The 20,829-nt window shown below is 40.6% G+C and overlaps 1 protein-coding gene across 1 annotated transcript in view; it reads right to left on the bottom strand.

Moving 5' to 3' along the window:
- The window catches only part of LOC121704974 (corticotropin-releasing factor receptor 1), a 52,482-nt gene extending 31,994 nt beyond the window's left edge, over positions 1-20,488 (bottom strand). Inside the window, exons 1-4 of the mRNA XM_042085596.1 lie at positions 19,124-20,488; positions 9,258-9,345; positions 6,287-6,331; positions 1,021-1,140 (exon numbers count right to left, since the gene is read on the bottom strand). Of these exons, the coding sequence (XP_041941530.1) occupies positions 1,021-1,140; positions 6,287-6,331; positions 9,258-9,345; positions 19,124-19,198 (328 nt within the window). The 5' untranslated portion in view covers positions 19,199-20,488. The remainder of the gene's footprint in view (positions 1-1,020; positions 1,141-6,286; positions 6,332-9,257; positions 9,346-19,123) is intronic.
- Positions 20,489-20,829: the final 341 nt, after the last annotated feature.

A 20,829-nucleotide genomic window follows, 5' to 3' on the forward strand; every position in this document is an offset into this window, starting at 1 on the left:
CCAGATACCCAGATATAGAAGAAACAACTAGGATTCCCAGATAAAGAAGAAACAACCAGATACCCAGATATAGAAGAAACAACTAGGATTCCCAGATAAAGAAGAAACAACTAGGACTCCCAGATAAAGAAGCCTAGGAAGAAGAATACAGAAAAGTACTTATATCAAAGTCCTTTTAGGCAAGTCCCTCAACTCGGCGGCCATATTGCAAGGCTTTTTGGGCACTCATCGGGCATCCTCTTCGGCAGAAATGCGTGTGAGCAAGGCTTCACGACTCTAATCTTGCTCCAGCGGCGAGTTCACAACACATGATTGGCACGATGTCTTCACAACACACCATATGATTGGCTCAATGTATTCACATCACACCACATGATTGGCTCAATGTATTCACATGTCGACGTTTTGCCGAGGAAGGGGTGTGATATGTGTAGACCAGGGGTTCCCAAACTTTTCCACGACAAGGCCCCCAAATACCACTAGGTTCTGGCCAAGGACCCCCTTGATGTGTTATTAAACCCATCGACAATACTACGGCAAATGTAAAAATACATTAAGCTAATCCTAATGTTTATTTTAGCCACAAGCACTTCGCGATGGAGCACAGTGTGTAAAAATTGTATTTGGGGCTTTCTGCTACAGTATATGAGAGCTATCACTCTACTAGTATTTTATCTATATATAAGTTATTATCATGGGAAATATAATGTTCAGATATGCGTCACATTATTATAATGGCATTGTATAACAATTCTCATAGTAATAGGTATATTTAAAACATTTTCAAATGTATTTATTTGTTGCTTTTATTTTTCTCTCCAACTTGCTGAGGCCCCCCTGGCACCCCATCGCGGCCCCCACTTTGAAAACCACTGTTGTAGACAACGGCGTTACAAACTAGCCCCATGCATTTCTATGGAGAATTTTTTGAGTGCTGTGTCTCCTCATTAGAAAGTCTCTGCTTATATCATCTCATACATCACCTAGTCTGGGGATGTGACGCGAGGAGAAGGAACTTACTGGTGGTGTTGTACCGGACGCCAAGGAAGAACTCTGGACACGGCCGGGACACCATCTGACCCGCTCGACTTCTGGGCCAGCAGGTGCCAATCCCGTCAATGGAGGTCCTGCAGAACACCCCTGGAAGAAGAGCGGGGGTAACAGAACAGTCCTTACAGAAGAGCAGGGGTAACATCATCACATACTGTACCCTTCACCATACCTAGAGACTGGCATGGGGTATTGACACACGGGTTTGCACTAGGCTAATAACAATCACTTAAAGCATTATCCTGTTCCGTGTGCACCAACCAGGCTGAAGCGCAAGTGACCCGCTTCTATTGGCATGGGGTACTTTTTCATCATCTTTCAATGCAAATTAAACCAGCTATTAAGCTAACTGAAATAAAACCATGCCAATCTCTAGGTATGGTGAAGGGTATGTGATGAGGTGGGGCTATTTTAATTCCAAAGGCCAAGGGAACGTTATCAGGATGCATAGTATCCTGGATCCATGAAATAGCTGGCCTTTAAGTAAGGGATAACTGCCGCCGAGGTGTCCTGTTATACGGAAAGAACTCCCAGACGCGCCCGAGTCCATTAATTCTGTATAACTGGACACACCTCGAAGGCTGTTATCCCGCTTATCACCCGGTTGGCGTTGTAAAGCAAAGGAAACACGCGGTTCCGTTTAAAAAGAAGCTCACTAGTTCAGCTTGTTGTACAACTTTCGTTGGCCCTATAACAGCGATAGCATGGACAGTTAGCTTGTTTACAGTTGATTCCATTGTTGCGAAGCCTGCCTCCAGGCTCAACCGTCGTCCTATCGTTGTTATAGTTACCATTCATAAGCATTGATATGGAACTGCGATTAAACTTTTTTTTACCAGATCTACTTCAAAGGTGTCCCGTTATTTAGAATTAAAAGCCACCCCACCAGCCAATCAGAAAAGAGTATTTCTTCTCTCAGGGTGATAAAAATAAACATCTGCCTGCCTCTATGGGAATTTAACTTAGGGGTGTGTATACTTATGCCCCGTGTATTTTAAGGAAGAACATTTATTTATTTACAATACATTATTCATTCACAAAGAAAATTGGTGTCTTTAAAGGATGGATTTGTCCTTTTTTTTTTAATTAAGGCATTACGATAAATTTTTATTTCTCTTTTTAGTCAACTTTAGCATGGGTTCACATATTTTTTCTTGCCACTGTATGTTGGCTGAATAGATCCGTATGTTAAAGGAGAATTCCGGTGTGATATTGACCTAAAGTGTGTTGAAACATGATACCGAGTGTGAACGTATGTCTCATAGCCCATCTCGGCTTGTCCCCTGCACTCCAAAATCTGGCGCTAGTTAGCCGATGCTACCAACAGCTTTTTCAATGGGGTTGCCTCGGCATCGGCCTAGCCATGCAAATAAATCACTGTTTTACACCATTTATGAGGCTCAACGTATCTCCACACTTCATTGGTAGACTTCCATACTACAGAAGTATGTGCAACTGGGGTGAAAGCAGCCGACTGCTGATGGCAAATATGACCCCAAGGACCACGATGGCATGGACATGGGACATGGATGGGTAGCTTCTGGATGAAGAAGAAGACAATGATGTGCTACAGGAGGAGATAATCTTCCATCATCCTCAGCTGGGTAAGCATGTTTGTGTGTGTGTGTGCGTCCATCTGGGCGCAAGCACATTTCTGGTTGTGATAAGAGTGTTGCTTATAACAATAATGAGAGGGATTATAGTGATAATAGTTTGGTTAGATTTGTAATTCAATTTCTATATTTCTTATCTGACCATTTCTTTATTTTGAGTTTGGTCAAGTCCCATGTCAGGTAGAAAGCATACACTTTGCCTATCCTTCCAACACAGACAGAGACACCAACTCCAATAGCATTTACACCCCATCGTCTGCTAGGCTTGGATGGACACACACACACGCATGCACACACACACACACACACACACACACACACACACACACACACAACCACACAACCATGCCACAGCTGTGACAATGCACACACCACGGATCTGGTGTGAATGTGGCGTTAGTGTATCACCTTATGTGTAGGGCAAATGATATCGATAATTATATATTGTATCGAACTATATGCTGTATGGTTGTTAAATGTATTGAATTTCTTCTAACGTTTTAATTGTTTATAATATGTGTGTGAATGTTAGTATGAATTGATATTTTGTTCACCATGTAAGATTTGTTGATCTTTGTTATACTGTTGTCTTGTCATTCTTGTAGTTCTAATAGTTACTTCATGTTTGTAAACATATGTTTATGTTATTTACCTGAAGTTGTTGTTCCTGGTTATTTAATCACATTGTTTAAGACTTTTCTAAATAAAATTATTTATTTCCCCTTTCGTAAACCTAACACATGTACCAGTGTCTCTATATTCTTATTTTCATAGTAGAATGAAGCACACGGAGAAGCAGTTACAATCAGCTAGTCTGTCTTTCAGCCTTTATCTGTCCTCCCCACAATTGATTTAGCCTCTTCACAGTACAGTAAGACATCCCATATTGAGCTTGTTTAGATGGTAAAACATCTTATTTTTTTACATGACCATTATATCTGTATTTTTAGGTCAGATGCCAAACCGGGAAATGAAAACATTCTACTCTTTAAAAATTCTACTTGTTACTGTTATGAGTAAATTAATCATAACTTCTGAACCAAAGGTGATAAATTGATTCTGTTTTTTTTCACTGAGGAGAACACAACACTGGCTATCCTTTGCACACTATATCTACAACAGACATTAGGTGAAAAGAAAGATTCATCTTGACAAATTGATATTTTCACGTTTTTTGATGTTGAATTTTGAAGGTTTAAAAACAGTGTGTGGTATACTCAAATGTATTAACTATGATGTGCGCCATTTTAAAACTCAAACGTGTTAACTATGATGTGTACCATTTTAAAGGGCTAGTTTTCCTGATTACAATGGTGGGTATATCTTATCTCTGTCATGTAGCATGGCCACACAATAAGCCTTTTTGTCTCACAAGGGCATTAAGTATGAAAAAACCGAATGTTTCGTGCCGTCTGCAAAGGTCTAATAAATGTATCATAACTTTTGAACAAAAGGTGACACATTGATTCTGTTTTTATCACTGAGTAGTGGACAAAATTGTGAATCTCCCATACACTCTATGTTTTTCTCTATCTACAATAGAAATTTGGAGAAAAATTAGATTAATCTTGACAAACTGATATTTTCGTGTTTTTTGGGGTTGAATTTCAAATATTTTTTAAATTATGTATGTTCTCCTCAAACTTATTAATTATATTTTATACCATTTGAAAGGGCTATTTCTCCTGATTACAGTGGTGGGTATATTGTATCTCTGTCATGTAGCATAATCATACAATAAGCCTTTTTGTGCCATAAGGCCATCGAGTATGAAAATGTGGAATGTTCGGCACAATCTGCAAAGGGCACGTATGTTGGCTGAATGGATCAGGAGATATGTTAATATATGGGTGTTTCTTCAACTCCGGGCACTTTTGGCCTTTCAACTTTTAGAAAAATAATTATCTCCAAACACACATTCAAAATCATTGATTAACTCATTAATATGTCTTGAAACAAAGTATGATACTGGGCACAATTGCATGACATGGAATATTGTTATTTTTTATCAGTTTTCTAAATCGTCTTTTCTAAAGGGAAAAATGTCATTTCCACCACACCTCAAATGATGTCCTTTATTTGCAGATTATACAATATAATTCATTATGTTGCATTATATATCAGTTACCATGTCTATGACTACCTAATCATACCACATAACAAATCCTAAGACTTTGTGAACTAAATGTATATTGCTTGAAGTTGCTCGGTACAATGAATTTTGTTTTTCATAATCAAAAATACTCTTTATTTAAAGTATACATAAATTATTAAAATCACTCACATGTTTTTCTATTAATAATGAAGTATGGATTTATAGTTTCTGAAAATAGTATCACCTGGAATTATGTTTTATTCCCTTAAAACATATGTTGTGATGGTCATTTCGTGGTGGAAATGACTGTGGGGACTGTGGTGGAAATGACATTGCATCACTGTCTTGCTGACTGTGGTGGAAATGACCTCACTTTGTGGTGGAAATGACTGTGATGGAAATGACATTCTCCCAGTTTTCAGCCATATAATCACATTCCATTGCCATACCCAGATACTTTTGGAGATAGGGCACAATGTATCCAAAATACACACAACTTTTAACTTTTTGCATATTTTGACAAAGTTACAGCTGTGGTGGAAATGACGTCGAATAAAAATACTCTATACTGATGGTTCTATAAGTGATGGTTACAATGATTTTTCTTCAGTTTCTGATCACCATATGTCTCTGATATTTGCAATCAACTTTCCTCTTTAGTAAATAAACAAATAATAAACATTTTTAAGTAAAAAAGTATATATTACTGGAAATAGTTTGTGTGGTGGAAATGACGGAAAACCTGGGGACACTGATGTTTTCCCTAAAAAATAGTATAAATATATTATTTGCATTAGAAATTGAAATGGTATGTGTTTATTTAACTCTTTCTTGCAACAAACATGGTACAAAATCATCTAGGTTTAATTTGTCTTTAGTGTATTTTAACAGTTAAAGGTTACAAGTCTGGGTTGGGGATAAGCTCAAAACAGCCAAATCCACTGATAAAAGCCCCTCTAAGAGCAGTAAATCAGAATATATAGGCATGATTAATTTTTTATAGGATGCTGGTGATCTGGCCTTTGCAAATTGACATGATTGAAACAAAAATATTATATTTTTCCACAAAAACAACCACAAGGACACAAAAGTGCCTGTAGTTGGAGAATCACCCATATACGTATGTTGGCTGAATAGAGGCAGGTGCGTTGAGAGAGAATAATGACTTTTTAAAAGAATAGCAGTGAACTCTCATGTGCCAAATCCATCGTCTTTATCCTTCCAGTTATGCTAGATGACTCTACTGTATGGCTTCAGGTTGTGTTTAATGGCTCCTGGAGGTCAAAATATGAAAGGAATCCATTTTATTTAATTTGAATGGCAATTTGAAGAACGTCCGAAGCATGTCAGTGAAAAGTCTGATACAACAGTGAATCAGACAACACTGAACAGTCTGATACAACCATAGAGTTGAGGATTATCATGACCTCGTTCAACCTTAGGAGGACAGCCTTCTACAAATGCACCAATATAGAAGCCATACAGTGCAACAAATAATTAGAGTGGATTCATTAAAAAGTCACTGTACCTGAGACGTTCTGCTCAGTCTGGTTCCCAAAGGCCATAGAGTACGCTGCAATCACAGAGAGAGAGAGAGAGGAGAGAGTCCTTTCTATGACTGCTTTGACTGCTTGGGGGGGGGGGGGGGGGTTACAGTATGCAAAGAATCAACCCCCTTGAACACAGCTTTACTAGACCCTAGAACTGAACCTATCCCAGGGTTGCATCCAATCCAATGGCAATGCCATCCGATCCAATGACAGTCTAATGGATCTACAGACCCTCCCAAAGGACCACTTCTCAGGGCTAGTTCAAATTCAAGTTCAAGTTCTCCTTATTGTCATCCCAGCTACAGAGTACATAGTCCTTATTGTGACATACATACGCAAAGACGGATGCCATAACTGTGTTTAATTATACCAAATGAGGAGAGTAAAGCTATTTTCCGTAAGTACCATACTGTCTGTCAACAGCAAGACCAAGGCCCTGGGTTTATACAGCCTTCTGAACAATGCCTGCTTTTAGCATCAGTCTGATCAGACTTTGGGTAATTGTGACCTTGAGGTCACATGTTGGATCATACAGTATATTCCCTTTATTAGAAGCTGACTTTAGTTGGGCACTATTAAAGTTTGACAGGGAAAGGACACATCCTCTTGACCTTCACCACGTTTTAACTGTATGTTTTAACTGTATGCTTTGGTGTCTTGATAGAACATATGGTCACCTGACCGTCAGCATTTGACTTCAACGTGGACCCACGTTCAAAGTTGGGTGGGGTGACTTCTCTGTCTGTTCACTACACAGAGACAAATACACACACACACACACACACACACACACACGCACGCACACACGCACACACACACACGCACAACCTCTGCTAGACCCCTGGACCTTGCAGTACATGTGGAGTTTTCCTCAGGGGTCTAAAGATGTGTGTCGGTTCTCAACGGGATCATCTGGCATATGTCTGGTCCCAACAGGACATCTCATCCTAACCCTCATCCCGTATGTTCTGTGTACATCCTGACATTTCCTATATCTATAAACATCTGAAGCCATGCTGTTTTCCTCTCAGGTAGCCTACTGCATACCTACTGGGTGTTGGAGAATGTCTCTCAGGTAGCCTACTGCGTGGTGGAGAATTCATCTCAGGTAGCCTACTGCGTGGTGGAGAATTCATCTCATCATTGTTTTATGTCCAACATAATTATTTTTATCATGTAGCTGTTAAAATATAAATAAAGTTAAAAACCCAAATCGTTTTGATTCCAAACTCAGCCAAAGAAAAAGTTTGAAATTACACTATTTATTTCACAAAAATGGTTAATCTGAATGTCCTTAATCTGAGATTTCTTTGTAGATTGAATTGTTTTGGTTCTGACGCCCTATGACTGAAGTGCACTGTGCTGTGTATAACATCTGTGTCTTTACTATCTTCCCTGGTGTGTAATTGCTTCTGATACAGATGGCCTGGCTGGCACTGAGGACAGCCAACCGTCTCCTGCCAAAACGCCCAAGTGCCCTCTTCCATTCACCATGTGTCTCTGCTGAAAGTTTATAGACTTCCTGTTGTTCATTTCCACCCTCACACAAGTAAGCCCTTTCTGGAACCCTGGCCTGAGCCTGTGAGCATTGGGCATTTGAGATGATTCCCTGATGTCTCATACTGGCCCTGCTCACAGACTGTTAGCCTAGCAGATAGCTTACTGTCTCACTGGCCCTGCTCACAGGCTGTTAGCCTAGCAGCTAGCTTACTGTCTCACTGGTCCTGCTCACAGGCTGTTAGCCTAGCAGCTAGCATACGTCTGTCACTTCCTATGACATGTCAGATGGAAGCCTGTCACACACACATACATACTCACATACTCTACTGATGGCAGACATCCCAACCTGCAACAAGTCATTTCAGAGAGGTATCACGAAGCGCCCCCCCCCCAAAAAAAAAAAAAAACTTTAGCCTACTTAAATACAGATTAATATGTTCAATAATGCAAATAAGGAAGGCCTAGATAGAAATTGTGGAAATAAAATATGTAGATTTTGGTAGTTTGGTCTTTTCATGTAGCCTTGGCAACTAGCCATCTAGCATAGGCCTGAATAATATGCACATGAATTGACACTTGTTAAACTCACCTCAACATGTCTTTTGCAATCATTTAACACGCCATGGGCAATGCTAAAGTCACTGTTACAAACAGTGCAGCGTGCAAGACTAGGCCTATCATTATTTTTTACTCTTATGAGACAATAGCCTACACTTTGAAATGGGTCTTACATTTTCATTTTTTTGAGGCACTGACTCTGCCATGACGCTCCTGTTCCTATACACTGAAGTGATTACAGTAATTAAGTTCGGGAGAAAAGAGATAAAAGCAGGCCGTGGCCTACTGGTTAGCACTTCGGACCTGTAACCGAAGGGTTGCCGGTTCATACCCCGACCAGTAGGCACGGCTGAAGTGCCCTTGAGCAAGGCACCTAAGCCCTCACTGCTCCCCGAGCGCCGCTGTTGATGCTGGCAGCTCACTGCGCCGGGATTAGTGTGTGCTTCACCTCACTGTGTGTACACTGTGTGCTGTGTGTGTTTCACTAATTCATGGATTGGGATAAATGACCAAATTTCCCTCACGGGATCAAAAGAGTATATACTTATACTTAAAAGCCCGCCTACACTGAAAACTGATTGGTTGATTTAGCGAAACAGGCCAATCAGGATGCTCTCTGTCTTGGATGCGCTCAGACACACACGCACCACCCCTCTCTCTCGGTCTCGCATGCGCGCTCTCGATCGCTCACTGTAGATTCCGGGAGATTTTGCCTAATTTGCGGGCGTCAGGGAGCCGCTATCACTATGCGGGAGACTCACGGAACTTCCGGGAGACTTGGGATGTCTGTGATGGTCGCACACACTTATTCCAGCTCTGTGTGTGTGTGTGTGTGTGTGTACATGTACATGTGTGTGTGCAAGCGTGCGTGCGTGTCTGAATGTGACTCACTGGTGAAGTTTCCTGACAGCATCATCAGAGTATCACAGGTGTCCTCTCCATCAGCACCTCCCACACACACAAACAGCAGAGTAGATACCTGAGAGAGAGAGAGAGAGAGAGAGAGAGAGAGAAAGAGAGAGAGAAAGAGAAAGAGAGAGAGAGAATATGAATTAGCAGAATATCTCATCTCTGAGATACGAAGCAGAGGGATATCCTGACCAAGTACAGGCTCAGTGACTACAACCTAGCAATAGAAACAGGCAGACACAGGAAAACCTGGCTGCCAAGAGAACAAAGATTATGTGGTCACTGTCAGGCAGAGGAGGTTGAGACAGAGGAGCACTTTCTTCTTCACTGCCAAAAATATGACACTTTAAGACAGACCTTTTTCAAATTCAAAAATGTTTTTAAAACATCCAACAAGTCATACCAAATTTTATAGACATGGAAGACAATAATGAAATGGCCATACTTCTTGGAGAAGGGCCCTCTGCTGCTCTGGCAGCACAACATGTCTTAAAATGTCAGACATGCACACAAACAACATGAGGGACATGGTATAGAAGAAAAAAAGAAAACAAAACGACCTGTCTCTGTGTTAATCACACACATACATGTTCCTGTGCACAGATGTGTGTGTACATGTAAATCGCCAAACTGCACCGGCTAGTATTAGAGACAGGCGTCTATATGAGACAGGTCTTTAATTCCCTTCACACAAAACTTTTCCTCTGCAAAGAATGTCTACTGAACACACTGAATGTCTACCTATATGACTAGGCTATCTGATGACAATTACGGATCATCGTTCATTTAGTGTTGAGATGTTGTTCATTGAGTGAGATACAGTAAGATCCAAATAGTGGGGATAGCCAGAACAGATGAAACACTTAATTAAACGTAATCTACAGAGATCGTATCACACTGAAAGCTCATATTTTGTCACTAGCAAATAGCCTATATCGGTCCTTTGTCAAATACAGTTGCATTATCAGCCCTGACCAAAACCGTTCAGGAATTATTTATGCAAAAGTGGAACGTGCTTAATGTTTCATTCTCCCTCCTTTTCGGCACGAATGAAACAGCATGAGAGAGCTTGAACCATATTGTTTCTCCCGTTTTGTATTTGCCAAATTTGACAACAGTCTACATTCAAATCATAGCCTACTTCCAGGCGCGCGGGAACATATTTTTGACCAGGGGTGCTGAATAACAAAATAATCATGTCCGACGATTTCTCCCCAGCATATGATTTGAATTTAGACAGCTAAATACGCCATTTCACCGCCGTGTATGAGTAGGTCTAAGAGTGAGAAGTTTTATAATGCCCTGGGCAGCCACATTCCACTGCAACTATGCGCAGCACTTGCCACTCCGACTCATCAATAAAAACTGTGCGCGCACACACCAGTCCCATAGAAGCGCACTTGACTTTACATCATTAACCTATTTCAGTAGGTTATATAGCCAGAGAATGTCCGTAGACGGGCTTTGATATAGCCTAGCCTAAGGTAAATTCATTTTCTGACTTTTTTCTCTTTATCGCCATGGCATTTAGAATAAAGAATAACGTTCGCGAACCGTTCTGGTTTTGTTGCCAGCAGAAAAACAAGCTTACCATCGGCCTATCCGCAAATTTTAAACACAAGGGATGAATTGAACGATGACAAAGTCGGACATATAGGCATTCATATTGGAAAAAAGTTATACAATTTGGAACTCTAGCTTTTCCCCACCGCAGTCTTTTAATGCCATATAATCATAACGTGCGCAGTCTGCGCCATACTTAAGCCCAAATCAGATCCAAGATTCGCAACGAGATGAGCAGCAACTTGATGCAACATTCTAAAACCTTGCAACTGTGACCAGACATGTGCATGCTTTGCGATGCTTTGCAAATTCACACTGCTGTAACCTCCTTTCTGTAATGGTTTCGTGCCATTGCGAATCTTTAAACAGACGATCTGACGGGTTTTAGAAGATTAGATACAACCCGAAACTAAAAAACAGACCAGGCCTCTACTGGAGACCGGCCTTTAACCCAAACCTGTAGCCACGCCAGGCGTTTAAAAGAGACAGGCATCTCTTAGGGACTCGGCGATTATTTGAAGTTTTACGGTACTCAGAAACAGTGGGGATAGGCTTTCAACATGACTTTTCAAAACCACAGTTCAGTTCCCCAACTTCCTTTAAAGGTTTTATCCCCCTGCAAACGGAGTTCTTAAAAACTCCGGGCTGATCGTTTTTTTGGGAAAACTCCATTTGTTCGTTTGCGTCTAAAGATGTACAAATGGAGATTTATGTGACGAGGCCGAGATTTTTAGTCAGTTGAAAAGATAAAGAGAAAGTGATTCGTTGCTGTTTTCGGGATTCTGATTGGCTAACATGGGCTTGAGCTTCTCGTTACACTGCCACATACAGGTTTGGCATGCTCTTGAAGGCATATACCCGGGTTAGTGTAAGGGAAAACTTTACTGAAAACTGACAGGGGTGCACGATGGTATTTTTGAAAACGGAGAGCCCCTGTGATTGAGTTGTTTTTTCCAACTGCAAGCGTTCATGTAGTCTGGCTCTGCCCGTCTACTACTACCAAACGAAAGAAATGATTCTGGACTTCAGGACGCATAGAAAAGATGGTCACCATCCCATCAGCATCAACAGTGACGTGGTTTAGACATTTAAGTACCTGGGAGTACAACAACTGTGACCTGACATGGTCTAACACCAAAGCAGCGTTTCCCATACATTGACTTATTTGTGGCTGCCCACCACAATATCAACATTGACCACCACACAATGATTTTTACAGGTTCTACTAAATTGTGCTTAAATCTGGTTAGCATCATAACCACACTGCACTAATGTGTAAAAAACTGTTACATTCGAGTCTGCAAACCTACCACCACAAATAGAATTCAATTCTGTGGGAAACACTGCCAAAGCCATGGCAAAGAAGGGGCACTAGAGAATGTACTTCCCAAGGTGCCTGAGGAAGGCCCATCTCCCGCAAAAGCTGCTAATCAACTTCTACAGATGTACCATTGAGTCTATCCTCACATACTGCATCACTACTTGGTATTCTGGTTGCACAATGGACAACAGGAAGGCCGTACAACGCATCATCACTACAGTACAGAAAATCATCGGAGCACACCCGCTGTAGCAAGAAGGCCCAAAGCATCTGCAAGGACCCCACCCATCCCGGACACTGCCTCTTCGCCCTCCTGCCATCTGGCAGGGGCAGGCGCTACAGAGCACTCTATGCCCGCACCAGTAGGCTAAGGAACAGTTTTTATCCACAAGCAGTTGCACTGATGAACACACTCCACCTCCTCTGCCCCCCACCACCCCAATCTGTGTGCTAGTGTAAACACATTAGTCACTGCAAACTATTGATATTGGTACTAGTGCAATTGGCATATCATGTGTAATTGTCTATTTATTTAATTTATTTTATGCATATCTTTAGTCTTTTTTAGCTTATCTGTGGGCATCTCAGGTTTGTTCCAAACCATGTCTCGTATTCTGTGTACAATTACAATAAAGTATCTATCTATCTATCGATCTATCTATCTATCTATGACTCGATTTCATTTCGCTTCAGTAGTAGACTGGCACAGATGTGCTTTCAATGGATTTTCTTGTGTAGAAAACCCAAGTAAATTCCCAAGTTCACATTAAAATGGTTGAACATGAAGGTCCACATGGACTACAAATGAACTGCAACGTGACGACAAAAGTGACGACAAGCCCACAACTGGGCAACTCTGTCAGCAAACTCTTCCACCAGTTTCCCCCAGTTATACCAACATGAGGTGACGTCCACAATTGACGTTTTCACTGGGAAAAATGTTTTTCCCATGTGCATAAACGGATCACAACATTCAATGTGAATAACCTCACGGGTTCACGTGGAAGAGGCCTCCTTTGTGAGAGGAAGCACAACACGTCCACTGGGACACATTATTCAACTTCCTCCACTTATGATTCACTAGCGATATGACGATGGCAAGGCAAGGCCAGTTTATTTATATACAACACTTCACACACGAAGGCAATTCAATTTGCAATGTGCAAAAGGAGGGGAAAATAAAAACAGAATACAGAGCAATGTACATAAAAATAATGTAATCGTGTAATGAAATAATGTTATAAAAACATGCTTAAAAGAATCTACTAAGTGCATAAGATGAAGAGTAAGTAAAATAGAAATCTGGAATCCAAGCATGATGGACGTGGCCCTGATAGTTGTTATCTCTTTCAGGCCATCAGATAAATCTGAGTGGAGGACTTTTAGTGGAAGTAGTCCCGGCCCTGTCTGCACACGCCCCTTTATTTACGATAATACTGCCATGACAACTCACTGGCTTCTCTATGGCATCTCTATTTACTGCAGGAGACAAGCACTTAGGTTCCACGCATTGGCATGCAGGGACTGAGGTCTGTCACGCGTCCATGAGGCACTTAGAGGTGCCACGCATTGGCATGGGATGGGACAGGAATCTTTTACGCATCCATGAAGCACAGGCCTGCGATGGGCAGAGGTGGACAGAGCGACACACACCACGCGGCATTCTGCACATAAGCTACACACACTGAGCTATACACACGCTTAAATATTAACAGAAGATAAGTAAAAAGGAACACAAAATATTCTAACATTCTAACTCTAATATTCTAATTCTAAGCCAGTCAGTAATCTTAATGTTAAACATCTACCTAGCAAAGATCTGACTTGTGGACATGAGGACCTTTTAAGAACGAAAAGAAAAGGGGACCCTGCTATGGACATAGAGGAAACGCAGGTCCATTATCCGTGTTGGGAGTAATGCGTTACAAAAGTAATGTAATTACTGTAATATATTGCTGTTTGCAGTAACACGGTAATGTAAGGCATTAGGCTACTAAAAAAAATGGGTAATATTTTACTCGGTACAAACTTCAGTAACGCGTGTTACAATGCATTTTAACCCGAAATTAAGTGGTGTTTTGTTTTGATACATATTCGCAAACACCACCGCGATAACAACAGAGAAGAAAAAATCGCGCAAAATAGTAGAACGTTATCTCCTGATACTAGTTGAAGATGACTGGCTGCAGCAGACTCGAAGTCGGATTCTATTTGCGGGATGGACATGCCTACGCTCATTATTTTCAGCTTGTCAGAGACAAGGATAAGAACAACATAAAAGTTAAGTAAGTGCACTTTGTGTGCGAAACCGAAAGATCTCTCTATGCCTCGCGAAATAGCATAAGTAATTTAATGAAACATCTAAGTGGTGCCACGCTAATCTTTTTGATTCTTGTTAAAACACAAACTATGCTCTTATAGTGCATGTCAGCTTTGTGCTGTGAACTTGAATTAAAGAGAATAAAGGGATAGAAATGCAGAAAAAGATTGTGTAGCATGGCAGTGCCACCGCTCCCACCACGCGCATCATGCACTTTGTAGGGCACCAAAGGGCATAGGGGGCACCCAAATATAGCCAATGAATAGTAGCTTTACTGCAAACGGCGTTTCACTCTTCATCAATAACGTTTACAATGTCAAAGTGCACTAACACCATGTTACATGCAAGTTTGATTGGGTTTTCTCAATCTCCACCACGTAGTACTAGTAGAATGGAATTGGTGGGTCTTCAATAATTCGTTTTCCAAGCATTTCATGAAGCACATGATAGGCTATGCCGAGTCGACTGAAACGGATTCCATTCAGATAGCTAGGTGGCTACCAGGCTCATAATTCACTTTTAATTGCAAAAAGAAATGTGAAGCAACATGTCATTGCACACTTCCATTTCCAAAACAATGACGGCTGCTTATAACAACTTATCATTGTGCATATTATTGTTAGTATTGTGCTATCAGTGTAACTCAAATAAACAAAAGCTGGCAAAAGGGCATTAAGAGAACGTAAAGATCAATGTCCTTAAAGTGACAGTGCACCATTTATAAGTAAAACAGCATTTCTTCAGAAATTAATGTTTAAAAACACACAGTAATGGTCTTAAATTATAAGCCTTTTGATTTGACTTTAGGTGTTTGAGTTTTCATTTAAATGTCACTCACTCAAAGCCACTCACTTAGGGCACCGAAATGGCCAGCAGGCCACCATCTTGAAATTTCTTTATGTAACCTTGGATTTAGGCTCTCTATTGATTTTAATGAGCAGGCTTGTGCCTTACAGTTAAAGTATTTCTATCACAATTTACCAGACTTCGGTTTTTAACAAAATTCTGACTATGATTGTTCCTTGTATTGCATCATGAGCACTGCTCCAATTGCATTCTGTTGTTAGCCTTAAACCTAACTCAGTCATTACAGTGCATGAAAATGCACTGTACTGTTCTTCTAAGTCTTCTTATTCTTATGAGTATTCTTCTTCTTCTAACGCAGTTAATGCAGCTTCAACCGTTTAACTTAGAGAAACTTCATTCAAACTATGTTACGTAGGTCTTACTTAGGATATGTGGGCTTTGTATTTTTCATCTTTGTAACTTTTATACTTTTTTAACTATTAATTAAAAACTATTTCCCCATAGACTTAACATTGGACTGATGACATCACAATTAACTAATTGGGCTAATTAACTTGATTTGCACCTGTATCAACTTCCAGCTGCTCAACTAGGCCCCATCAAAGAGCCAGTTAAACTGATTGCACCTGTATCAACTGCTTTCTGCTGAACTAGGCCAACTCTCTCTGTGTCTCTCCATTCTACAAGAATATAAGGCACATTCCATCCAACTTTCTATCCATTCATCCTCTTCAAACCATTCACTCATCCACCCATTAAACTATCCATCAACATCCATTAAACAATCTGCCTATCTACATCCATTCAACTTTCTGTCTATCAACATCCATTACACTATTAACTATATACTCTATCTCAGGCTTTAAGCATACAAACTGGCTCTCTTACGACTATATATCCTGTTCAACTGTTTATTCTGCCCACAACTGTTTGTCATTCCAACTATATTAAACCTCATCTACCTCGCAAATAATTTAACCATTTAAACTATCCACCTATTTAACTGTTCAGTCATTCCAACTGTATTAAACCTCATCTACCTAGCAAATAATTTAACCATTTAAACTATCCACCTATTTAACTGTTCAGTCATTCCAACTATATTAAACCTCATCTACCTCACAAATAATTTAACCATTTAAACTATCCACCTATATAACTGTTCAGTCATTCCAATTATATTAAACCTCATCTATCTAGTTCAGTCATTCCAACTATATTAAACCTCATGTACCTAGCAAATAATTTAACCATTTAAACTATCCACCTATTTAACTGTTCAGTCATTCCAACTATATTAAACCTCATCTACCTAGCAAATAATTTAACCTTTTAAACTATCCACCTATTTAACTGTTCAGTCATTCCAACTATATTAAACCTCATCTACCTAGTTCAGTCATTCCAACTATATTACACCTCATCATGTTGGTTGCCAATTAGCACATCATTTGTTTTAACAATATATTTCACACCATATGTTTTGCATTTTCATGCACTGGTAATTTCCTGGAATTACATTTTCTAGTTCATTATGCTATACCGCATCTCCCTCCATTGGAAGAGCAATGAGCTGCATTGAGCGTAATAAACTGCATTTAGAATGCCAAATCCATCTAGATATTTTGGTGAAAGTAACTTAAAAGTTATGCAATAGTATAGTGTAATGTTACAATTCAGAGACAGTAATATTATAATGTAACAAATTACTTTGAAATGACACTAATAAGTAATACATAATACATTACGATTTTGAAGTAACTTGCCCAACACTGTCCATTATACATGATACTCCTCATTATACAACTTTTCATTTGGAAACTGGTCAACTTCATTTCCCACCTGTTGTTAAATGTAATATTTTTTAAAGATGTTTTCATACATTTTTTCACCCTTGATTTTGTATCATTTTTACACTTTCAGGAATGCCTTATCTTGTAGCCCATGTTTGGGCATTAATATCTTGAAAAGTCTTATTCCTAGCCTGCCATAACTTTGTAAGGCGGAAGGCATGTTCTCAGTATGTTTGGACCATTAAAGGTTTGTACTGCTTGCCCATTAGATTTATATAAGACCCTAGATATGGAACAAAATGCAAAAACTGGTGATAGGGGTCCTGTAAACTCATAGTTTATATCCATATGGCACCAATCGTTATTTTAATGTTGAGCCAATATTTAAGGTCTTTGCAACAAATGCACATGAAGATATTAAGGCTAAAACAAGGTGTGATTGCATTTTTTGGTAATGTTCATAGGACTAAAATGGTATGTGGGGTAGCTAGTAGGAACACGAAAATCAGCATGGGAATACCTCAGTTTATAGTTTATAGTTTTTATGTATAACTATCCCACATGTCATGTAGAGAGCTCAGATATTGGTACAACATTAATACAATATAGTATAGGCCTATAAAGAAAAACATATTGATTGATATCAAATGCATACAAAAACAAGTTCATACTAATGTCACCCTTTTTTCCAAATCTAGGGCTATATTGGAAATCAGTGAGAATGCCGTACAAACTTTTAAGGGGTTCAGTCATACTGAGAACATGTTTGTCTTCCACCCTACAAAGTTTGGGCTGCCTAATACATATTATATTAATGCCAAAACATTGCTTCAGATAATGTGATTTTCAGGCTGTAAAACTGAAGTAATTTCAAGGGATGAAAATAATATGAAGACATGGGATTTGAACAGAAATATTGTACAGGCCTTGGTTTTGAGACCCATTCTAGATATAGACAAGGTTTGGACAAAAGACCGTGCAGCAACAACCCTATGCTTTGAAACAGAATAAGCCTATAGTAATTAGCCAAGCTCATAATTATAGCTAAATCCACATGCAAATCGAGAGATTTTTTTACAGTGCTATTCCATCCCTCAAAAAGGTATCTATTTCAGGGCTAGTAGTGCTCTTGCATACTTTATGGTCCATATGAGTATTTGGGACAACCACCTTTATAACAAAGAACCACTGAAAACCTATTTGGTCAAGGAAAGCACTGTACTGTGCCAGGAGCGTTCCTCATCTTGAGAAACGTTATGGCTTTCTCTCTGAGGAGAAGCCAAAGACCCTTCTTTTATGAGGGACGCAAGGCCACCTCACAAAACATGTTTTCACTGCAGGCGTAGTGGAGGAATCTAACTGAGCATGGGCAGGGCTTGCCATGTGATTCCCAAGCCACCCATGCTAATTAGTGACACACATTAATTAATGAAGCACAATCAGCCTCATGACCCCTACACTCCTCAAACAACTGCACATATTAACAGTGCCAGAAAGACAGCAAAATTACAGTTAATATTTCCTAACAATGCCTGTATAAAAGGTGTCATTATGGAAAGGTATTTTTCATAACTCTAACACTGTTTAACAGACATGGAATAGGACTGGCTCAGCAAAGGGAAGTGAAACCACCCAGAATCCTTTGCTCTCTAGTGTTTCAAATCAAGTTGTATTTCCCCCTTTTCCTTTTAAATGCAGATGCTCATTGCTGTTTTAGTCTCTTCTTAGCACAAGAAAATGTGACCAGTAAACCTTTAATGTCTGACCCCTTGAAGCTCTTAAGCCATAGAGTTCATGTGATATGTCCATGGTCCTTTTGCGTTCATGGTCAATCCCCTTCTTAAAACTGCTATTTTTGTTTGTTTGGTTTGCTTTTTAATCACTGGCATCATGGAGGGACCATGTTGTATCTAGTTGTTTAACTCAGAATTTAACAAATGATAAGACATTATCACTACATTTAAAAAAATACATTGTATAACTTTGATAATGGATAGATAGATAGATAGATAGATAGATGTAGCAGGCTTTATTGACACCTCACCTGCAAGGAGAAAGTGTACCGCATTTTCTCGAAGTCTCCCGCACGTGCTCTTACACAATCATAATTGAGTGACATAATATTCGCGCCACAATGTATGTCAAAAGAAACGCCAGCTATCCATCTGAAGTGAACACCACTTTGAGCTTCCAATCAATGCGTCTTTGGCCCGACGCATTCTACGCTCCAACTCGGACAGCACAGCGCAGCTTTTTAGACTCTGGCGTGTCACAGGATGCGCATTGAGCCGAGTTAATTAAAATGACACTAAATTCCGAGTTATATCCACTAAAGCCTTCACCTCGTGCTTGGCCTCTAGCTCTGCAGAGAAGGGTGAAAAATCTTCATTTAAAGCGTCCTCCTTCAAAACATAACGTAGCCTATCTGCACTCTTCAAATCTTCACAGCTGCACAGCTAAATCCACAAACCAGCGACAGTTCTGCCTGACAGAAGGCAATAGTCTGTTTTTCCCTACGCACAGCCATGGGCCAAGGCTTCAACAGTCGACAAAATGTCTCTGAGATCCCAAGTACACTTTGTGTTCAGCAATTAACTCAACTTGTGCGTGCAGATTCTTCTGTTCACGTCTGTTCAATACGTCCTGCTTCGTACGTTCTGCTTAAGAACTCTGAATAATCCCAAACATATCCAGGCAAGAGAAATGCCACAGCGCTGTCCAAAGCCAGGAGTTGATGGCGCTTCTGGGTATTTATCGTGCCCGCAGAGATGTGCAACTGTCGTCTGCAGTTTATCACTTGCCAAAATAGGGTATCAGTGGTGTGCGGTTAGTCTGTCCTGCGGGAGCATCACGGAAATCTGCCAGTGGCCGGTTGCGTCATAGAAGCCGTGCGCATGGTGCGAGCCATCTCTCCCGATTCGAGAAGTATGCCCGAGCGCAGTTTGTGCCATTAGATATGTAAAGCCGTACTCATACGAACCTTGACTGAAAAACAGCAATAAAAAAGTCGTTGATGGAGTAGTTCAATAAAGTAATTTCAACTACAACTTCGCAGTCAGTGTCACACCAAATACACTTCTTGGCTTTTGCTTGTTATCACTCTCAAGTTAGGAGGGAGTCTTCATATGGACGCTGTTGTGTCATCGCTCGTAAATTACCCGTTTCATGCGTGCCTCTCGGTGCCCGTGTTTTCTCTTGGTTCCGCTTCTTGACGATGGTTAGCAGTACATCGGTGCCAGGAGTCTGTCTTCGCTTAACTCTGTGCCAATGCGCGGAAGATGTTTTGTCGAGACGACGCGTCAGATTGTTCTGAAAGCAGTCCTGGAGTTTCGTGTTTCGTGGCTTTGATATAGGCTACTGTCAAGGGAGAACCTGGAATTGACGTGAGCGGAACTGTGCGTGCGTGCGTGTTAACTAACCCCCCCCCCCCCCCCCCCATCTCGCCTGGCTGGTATGCCATTCAGAGCGCGCACTGTAAATCACCGGCAGCATGTAACGCAGGTGCCCGCCTGTCACCGCTTGCACGGAGAGGGGGCGTTGCTAGGCCCAAACAGCACTCAGAGACCTGGCCGACTGTACGCAGTTGTTGCCATAGTGGTCGAATAGGCTCTCTCTCTCTCTCTCTCTCTCTCTCTCTCTCTCTCTCTCTCTCTTACTCACTCTCTCTCTCACACACACACACACACACACTCACACACAGGTAAGTTGTGTGCTCATGTTTGTGTGAGCTGCCTCCTTCCCATCTGCTAT

This window comes from Alosa sapidissima, chromosome 3, assembly GCF_018492685.1.
Source record: "Alosa sapidissima isolate fAloSap1 chromosome 3, fAloSap1.pri, whole genome shotgun sequence".
NCBI lineage: Eukaryota > Metazoa > Chordata > Actinopteri > Clupeiformes > Clupeidae > Alosa > Alosa sapidissima.